This window comes from Zonotrichia albicollis, chromosome 3 (assembly GCF_047830755.1).
Source record: "Zonotrichia albicollis isolate bZonAlb1 chromosome 3, bZonAlb1.hap1, whole genome shotgun sequence".
Taxonomy (NCBI): Eukaryota; Metazoa; Chordata; class Aves; order Passeriformes; family Passerellidae; genus Zonotrichia; species Zonotrichia albicollis.
Genome location: NC_133821.1, coordinates 99,028,376 through 99,037,242, shown reverse-complemented (window position 1 = coordinate 99,037,242; position 8,867 = coordinate 99,028,376). Strand labels below are relative to the sequence as shown.

General features: G+C 38.9%; 1 protein-coding gene across 1 annotated transcript in view; it reads right to left on the bottom strand.

Moving 5' to 3' along the window:
- The window catches only part of LOC102069941 (elongin-A), a 43,550-nt gene that overhangs the window by 26,672 nt on the left and 8,011 nt on the right, over positions 1–8,867 (bottom strand). The window contains exons 3-10 of the mRNA XM_014266288.3: positions 8,164–8,276; positions 6,420–7,119; positions 4,918–5,017; positions 3,955–4,128; positions 3,314–3,411; positions 2,394–2,574; positions 1,960–2,083; positions 102–220 (exon numbers count right to left, since the gene is read on the bottom strand). Coding sequence (XP_014121763.2) covers positions 102–220; positions 1,960–2,083; positions 2,394–2,574; positions 3,314–3,411; positions 3,955–4,128; positions 4,918–5,017; positions 6,420–7,119; positions 8,164–8,276 — 1,609 coding nt within the window. The remainder of the gene's footprint in view (positions 1–101; positions 221–1,959; positions 2,084–2,393; positions 2,575–3,313; positions 3,412–3,954; positions 4,129–4,917; positions 5,018–6,419; positions 7,120–8,163; positions 8,277–8,867) is intronic.

Here is an 8,867-nt window from a genome sequence, read left to right as displayed (position 1 = left end):
AACAAAACAAAGAGACCAGTTAGTATTACAGCTATGAGCAACTTAAAATTAGGCAGAAGGTTAAAACAATTAAATTGATCATCTTAGGAAATGCTACTTACTTTTGCTAGGCTTCTTTCCATCTTGAATCATGACACCTGAGCTAGAACTTCTACTAGTGCCAGCACATATCAGATTTGATAATGTGTTATTTCTGTCTCTCATTTCTGGAATCCCTGTTCTTTTAAAACAAGCAAGTTAAGAAAAAAGTTAGTGTTTAATATCAAACTACTATTTGCTCTGGCTCATTTTGAAAAAAAAAAATCAAAACCAACAGCTTGATTTGGTACATTTAAGAGACTTTATACATTTCAAAGTCATAGGTTAATTCAGGTTAGAAGGGATTACAGACGACCATCTTTTCCATTTTAATTGTTGAACAAATATTACATTTATAAGATTTCATGTCTCCTATTAGTCTTTAAAGTCAAATAATCAGAGTCTGTGACAAATCAAAATGGCCAGCAATACCACTGCGATTCATAATGCCCTGTGCTCTAGTTTGCACAAAATAAACCTTGTGTTTATTTTCCTCTTTGAACACAGCTGAACTGCTAACTGACTCATTGACAGAAAATGAGGGCAAATGTTTAAAAACAACTTTTGTATCTGACTAGCAAAAGGTACAGTAACTAACTAAACATCATGTTGGAATCCTCAATCAGCTAGACAAGGACTGAGGCAGATCCATACATAGAGCTGGTGCCTCCTGCTAAAGACCATTAACCCAACACAGCATTTCAGTGTCAGCACAATGTCACCCAGAATGTCCAGCCCTGTGCTCCTCAGAGCCAGTCACTGAGCATTCTGCCAGCACTCAGCACCACTGCACCCTGAGTGAGAACAGCAGCCTGCTAAGGAGCTGCATGTCTGCACACAAATCCTTAGCAGGATTGTTTAGCTCCTGCAAGACCAGCTTCTCAAGTGAGAATTTTAGCTATACAAATTCTGCAGCTTAAAAAACCAACAGGTCAAAGCAGTGAAGTTTAACTCATTGTTTAACTCACTGTGCCTAAACAAACCCTTTGGTTCTCCAGAAGGCAAACCAATGACTTTCTTAGAACTTCTTTCATGTCTGAGAAAAAAATCATGCAAGGCTTGGTCTACATCATTCATCTACTGGTCCAGAGATTACTGGAGCACAAAGGACATATGTACTTGTATGCTATTGTACTTGAAACACAAACTGGAAAGGCAGGTCTGTCACAATACAGAATCAACCTCCCACAGAGCAGCTGAAAGCAAAAGTAAATCTCAAAGTGCCTTAAGCTACTGCCTTGGTGAAGGACTATCTTTTCAATGGAAATAGCAACAATATGGAAAGAACCTTCCAAATCTCACCAGCTGAAGGCACAGTTATGAAAATTTATCTGGTATAAAAGCTGAGTTTAAGAAAATTCTTACATCCAGGCTGCTCTTCCTAACCCAGGCTGCCCTTCCTAACCCATACTTACAAACACCTTGAGCAGCAAGTTTGTTTGACTCAGCTTCTGAAATTCACAGGGGAAAAAAAGTATTAAAGTTCCTGAGGTTCATTCTGGTCAGCTGTATCACACCAAGCAGCTGATTGGGATTTTATCAAAGCAGGAGAACACGTGAGGCTACTAGGCAGGTTAATACACCCAAAACATCAACAATGGAATTGCCCTAGGATGCCAAGCAGCTTTAGTGCAATCTGGAGAAAAGAAACAGCATCCACTTACACTCCAGCTGGGACAGTGACTTCACTGGCACTTGTGAGAAATGTGCAATGACAATGCACACATGGCCAAGGAGTACACAAGACTTAAAGTTTGTTTCTAGCTACTAGACACTTTAAAAAGGAAAGTAAATAGAGTTATGCAGAACTTGAAAATTATTTTACAAGTATAATTTTGAACTGAAAGACACAAACTCAAAAGCATAGTACATAGCACTTACTTGCACTTCCCTGTGGGATGAAGCTGGATGACAGGTCCTGCTGCCCCATGGATTTCATGCTGTCGGCAAATGTTCCTGGCTGGTTTTGCTGCCCCAATCACATAAGCCATTTTTACTTGCCTGCCTAATATAGAAGCAAGGAGCAGAGGATACATGACTTTTCACATCCTTAATGTCCAAAACTCTTTGCATTGCAGCTAAGAATCCTTAGTCCAACCAGTAAGGTAAGATTTGTCTAATGCATAATATTTGCAGGATACACCAATGTATTGTATTAATGCATCTGTTTATTTTTAAGCAAATTTCATTTTAAGTGTAACAGTGTTTGCTCTTGATGATTTCTCCTGGAAGTACAGCATTAGTACTCACTGAAAAGAAATCACTAAACCAAACATATTGTCAAGGGGTTTTGTAAAGCTAATCAGAGATTTTACCTTTTGGTTTCTCAGACTGAGCTGAAAGAATATTTTTTGTAAGGATCTTCAGTTTTTCTTCTCTCTGATTAAACAGTCTCCAGTACATTTCACGCCAAGACTCATATTCCAGAAGGCTCTCATTTTTAAAGTCTCTTTGGCAGTGTTTCTTCCACAAGTGGTCAGTCTCTTTTATAAACATCTAATTTAAAGCACAGACATCTTAAATCAGGGATTTAAAAATAACATTTTCAAGAGTACCTATTCTCTGAGCCTGCAGACACAACCCAAACCTTTGGTGGAAGAAGGTGCAGAGCAAATCCCACCACGTGTGCTGACCCAGGTACCCACACCGTGGCAATACCATGCAGGGACACTGACTGCAGCCTGGAAATAACACAGCTTCAAGCAGCAGAGCTGGAGTCTGTGAGCACAGTTACAGGCCAGACTTGTGTCTGCAGCACAGGCCCAGGCCACTCCAGCTCTCAACTTGAGGCACACAGAGGAAAGGCTAACTTGCCCTACAAAGGACTGCACACTCAGAATATCAATGTCCAAGTGCATCATGGAGCTCAGGTCCTGACAGTGCAGATAAATCTACCACATACATGCAATCTCACAGCAGCTACTTCCTGACTGATATGTGTTGCAGGCTTAATGTTTTGTAACTTGAATACAGTTGGTTCTGACTTTCCCAGGTATTTCATTGGTAAATACTATGGTCATCTTTTTTCTTTCTTACTATCAGAAACACTCTTGTATACACACTGTCTTTCACTTAGTCATCAGTAGTAATTCTCCTGCATGTTTTAAACTTGAGAAAGGGGGACTTAATAATGACAGCTGAATTCAAATAAATTAGTATGCAAGATAGAAAACCAGTGCAGCCCATGAAGTTAGGGAACTCTGTGGTTTACCAAATTTAACAAGGCAGAATTTACCAGATTACATTTCTCTACTCGAAACAACTGCTCTGGTGTGCAACGTGTTAGCACAGGCTCAAGAATTTCAAAGGGCACACCTCCTGCTTCTTGTAGCACTACAAAAGAGGACAGTACTTTCAGTATCTCACTTATTTTACTCAGTGGGTAACACCACTCAGCTAAAAAAAAAATACAAGTTAATTTTAGCAAGCACTAACACAACATCCTATGCCAGGCTATGAAAATATTTATAAGTCAGCAGTTCCATACTGACTAGCAGTTATACTTGAGGAAGGATAAAGTATCTTTGAATAGTAATTGCCCCATCTTTACTGATATACATAATTTCTTCCTCTGCCTATGCAATGAAGAATGTCTTGGTCACAACAAACATGGGGGTGGAGGGGCAGAATTTTTAGTTTATCATTTATAAGACATTATTTTAAGTAAACTTGGACCTTTAAAACTTGTAAGCTTGCAAAACAAAGCTACATTTTAGCACAGTCATCAATCCATTTCTGCAAGTGCTTTTCATCCTGCTCCAAGTCACCATTTGTAGGGAGGGACAATATATTTTAGTAGGCCAGTAGTTGGCATGGAGAAATAATAATCTCATACCCTTAGAGTCACAAGTGCTACAAATCCCCTGAAGTACTCACACTCAATATTGTTGTGAAGCACACGGACACACTGCTCATACAGTGTAAGCATCTTGGAAAGGCAGACTGCCTTGGAGCCAGAGTAAACTTGCATTTTGGAGCTCAGTCTCTGTCCTGTGAATTGAACTATCTCACTGACTTGCTGGGGTGCTTCTACAGCAGGTACTGTGAACGCTGCAAGCAAAACATCAGGCAGGTTTCACCAGCCTTTAAACATTCAGCTCTGAGATAAGCATAAATGACTTTTACTTACATATACAAACTATTTTCTTAATACAAAGTTACTGCATGACAGCATGGGACCCTTGCATGTATTGTAAACTGCAGAAGTCCATTCACCATCATCTTAACTCCAAGATGTACACTGCAAGTGAGCTGCACCAACTCAAACCAGCCCTGCATTATTTATATCCAGTCTACATGAACTGTATTCACATCTCAATTGCTCTGTTACCCATCCACAGAACTTCACTAATCATTCTGAGTTATCTTAGAGAAGCCAGAAGCTTCAATAGCAGCAGCAATGTTTTAAGATCCCAGTGGCAGGAAGCCACATGAGACGAGCTGCTAGGGGAACCACTGGCACTTCATGTCACTACCTATAATGATACTAATGGTTCCTATGCCAAAGCTGGACCTAGTGCCTCATATCTGTTTGACCTAAGATCATTTCTGCTACGGCTTTGCCTGCTCTAAGTGTAGACATGAGTAAAGATAAATGGAGCCTGTAGAAGAGCCACTTGGTTTATGCCTTCTCTAAGTCTGTTGTAACTTTCCTCAGTAAGCCATTAGAAGGAACTCCCTTCAGCTTCAACAGAGTTTCTACAGATGAGGAAGTGAGGCCCTTCTTTGCCACGGACTGATGAGCTAATACAGTTTATTGGAAAAGGGGATAAAACATTTCTATGCAGAGCTATAAACATCTGCACTATTTCCCATTTATCGGCCTTGTGTATTACTTACCTGTAAAGTCTGCAGCATATGGGGGAGAGGATTCTGAGATGCCTGGCAGAGTTTTAGGTAGTGGAGTATTAAGAAGCTCTTGGAGGGATGCCACTTTGGCCTGTGCACAATTAAGGAAAGATTGCTTCAATATTACAAATTTGGGGTTAACCAGGCTTAAAACAAGCTACATAAACCCCCAAACATTTATGCAAATCCCAAGATTAACTAGGATAACTAGAATTCTTGCTTTTCTACACTAACATTTATTCACAGGATTACTTTGCAGTATATCCTTTCATACTCCACTAACCAAGACTATACCACAGAAGGAACTTATTGGGACATCTGCAATTAGCACATAGAAAGATTAAAGAACAGAGTAGGTATGTAGAGCTAACGAGCTTTCAGATAAATCTCTACTGAGGCATGCAGCAAATGAGGCAAAACTGCAAGATGAAAAAGGCATAATTCTAAACAACAAGAAACAGCTTTACACCTAGTCCTATCAAGTCTCCTAGACCACACTCAGTAAGCCATTCAGCCTAAAACATTCACAGCTAACTCCCTAAAAAGGGACCTAAAGATGCAGCAGCATGTTAAGTATGGGTCCCTACAAATGGATCAGCATCCCTACAAATGCATCAACATCTAAATTGCATCTCGGGTGTCCTCCAATTGCAAGTCAGGCACTTACAGCCCAAAATTTACATTCCCTGCGCTTCATTTAAGTATCTATAGTAACTTTTCACAACTGCTTGAATATCTGAGGTTTTTTCTCAAACAGTTTATGTTAGAGTACCATACATAAGCCTCTACATTAATACTTCCCCATCTGGGACAGAAGATCCCACATTCAGATTGCAGATCTTCCATAATAAAAAAAGCCTAAAGCTTTCACATCGCAGTGAAGATATAAATCTGAAGATAACCCTAATTTTCAGTGCACAAAAGGTCTCCATTTAAAAGGTATAATTAAAACATTTTTTTTGCATACACATTTCCGCAGAGGAGTTACTTGAGCTTTTTGCATTTCAAGACACTAGGACAGCTCAGAGTATTATATGTATGATATAGTTTTATATGCAATAATGCATTTAAAGAATGTTCAGTTCCACTGCAAACATTAACATTCACTATTAAAGAACCATAGCATCTGACAAAAGGACTGTTCTATACAAAAAGAGCTGTAGCAGCCACAAACCAGGATGGTCAAGAAAGAATAAGGTGGACATCTTTCCAAAGGTAACTCACTTTGCAAGTCAAATGCAGATTAGTTGGTAAGGATCAAACACCATAGTAATATTGGAAACAATGCTAAAAATATAAGTAATTAAATTTAAAACTGTATCTCTTTTCTACCCATTATTGTCATTATTGGCAATTGCAATGCAGCTGATACATCAGGGTCATGCAATCTGTTCCTTAAAAAAAACACAGATAAATTTCAGTGAAATTAAAAGTCTAAAGCACTTGTTTGTCTGCCATTTATCTGCTTTTATCTCAACCCTGTAGTGATTTACCTTTTTACTTGGAGTTTCTGATTGATCACTCTCACATTTTTTTACATCTTCAACTCCCTCTTTTGCCTGAGAAAGTTTTGAAGTTTTTTGTAGTAATGAGCTGTTCTCTTTACTGCACTTTTTTGGCCGTGCACCTGTAGAACAAGCTTTTCTCTTTCTTTTGTTGGTAACCTCATCGTAAGTAAGATAAGATTCAAAAGACATAGTAGGGGGTTCAAATTCCTCATCACTAGATGATTTGGCTTGGTCTTTCATGACAAGATTTTGTTTTGGTTTCTTCACACGTTTAGGATTTCTCTGTTTGGAAGCATCCTTACTAGGATTTTCTTTCAGGCACAATAAGCCTTCATTGGCTGCAGAGGAATGCTGCTTTTTTGAAATTTTCTTTCTCTCTGTGGAGGTGCTCCCTTTGAACTCACTTTCTTTAGCCTGAGAATTGGTACCCTGGGAAGCATGCTTAGAACCACTGCTGTTACATACTTTATCATCACATTCTTTTGGAGACTCAGAATTTGTACTTTGATGGGTCTTTTCATTACAAATATGCTCCTTATTCAGCTTTGAACTAATGGGAGCACTGCTGGAATTTGTAAAGGCTGGGACAGATGTTTCAGGCTTCTCTGAAGGCTTAATCTCCTGGGAAACAGAAGATTTCATCTCACGTTTTTCTTTTTCATTATTTTTTCTTCCCCTGTGATCACTGCAACAATAAAAAATTACATTCCATTCTGTAGCTGATGCTAAATTCTTAAACAATCTGGTTTTCCAATATTAGTAAAACTGAAAGCATAAAATCACACCATGTATCATAGTTTCCCAAAGCTCAGAACTTAGTTCTGCACTGTGTTCTTATTCTTCCATTATCAGTACAGAATCACAGAGCTCCTGGGCCCAGCACTGCTAAATATTGAAACAAGAATTGATAGCAAAACAAGTGGGGAGTAGGGACATAAACCTGGCAGTACTATCTGCTTATAACATGCTGGATACCACTTTTCACAAAGCTTCCCTGCGTGCTTTATAACAAAGACATGGTGCTTGAAATAACTAGGAGTCAGAAAAATTTACAATCTGTTCAGTAGGTGAAACAGATTAACAGGTCAGCCTTTATGACTTACTTATCACAGATTCTAGTATTTTACTTCTCTGTCATTTGAACATTTTCAGATTTAAAACACACTTTTTAGTCAAACTATTCCCTTGGCTTTCTCAGCTCAGCTGTTTGGAACTGTTTGGAACTCTCTAAAGCAGAGCAGGCCTGGCCATGGCAGTGGTGGCTGTTTCAGTCTCAGAAGAAACTGCATCTCTTCACTGTGCCTCCTCCAGTGTTGGAAGGCCCTCTCAGTCCACAAGAACATTACAAGAAAAACCTCTATACAACCACATCACTAGAGAGCTGCCTCATTTAACCACCACCTCTGGGAAGAAAGAGCAAGTTTCCCAACTTCCTCAAGTGCAGAGCAGTGCCCATCATGGTTTAGTCTGTTTGCACCAGCTGGGACCTAAGAACTTGTGCCAGTCACAAAAACCAGCTGAAGTCAGAGTACCAACTGGCTAGTTGACCAATAATGGTTTGATTGTTTTCCTCATATTTTACAGCTGCATTCTCTCAATTCACATTTCAATTCCACACCACCACATTCAACATACATGTGTCATTCCAAACACCTTCCTAAGTTTCCAATCTGTATTTTCAAGTTACACTCCGATATAATTAAATTCAAATAAAAAAGTTCACACCTACCTTTTACTTTCTGGAGAAATAAGCTTTTTCCACTGTTTTAACAGACTTTTAGCTACATTCCCAGCAGTGGCATGTTCCCTAAAACTTTTAACTGTTTTGTCCATGCCAGTTTCCTGTTGAAGATAGTGCAAGAAAGATGGGGAGAATAAATCACAACTCTCCTCCCAAATAAAACCTCCTCTGCAACTGCTACAAACAGTATTAGCCTCGTATTCAGAGCAGTCCTATGGCAGCCAGAGAATAAATGCCCTCTTTATACTGCAAACAGAAATGAAGGAAGTAGTTATTTATAACCAAATATGGGGAACAAAATGAATGTTTAATTCATAAAACTGAGATATGTAATTTTCCTCCTTTAAATGTACATATTTCAGGAATTTCACTTCTCTCAAAGGCTTAAGCCCACAACATGCATCAATTCAAATTTCCTTTAGGCTTATGAAGTACATTTGAGCATATTAGAAAGCATATATGTTGGGCATGGGGTAATATAAAATACATCTCAACCAGCAGTACAGGGTTGAGGGGTCAGAGCAGCAGAGTTCTTTTCACAGTACCATTGTGTCTTCAAGTCTCATTCGAGTGTGTTTTGTTTAAGCAAAAATATCTTGCAGACTTCGAGCATTTGTAGAATCACAGGTGATTTTAATAATGTATTATCAGTAAACATCTGACTCACAAGCCCTCACTTTTAAGATGAGGCA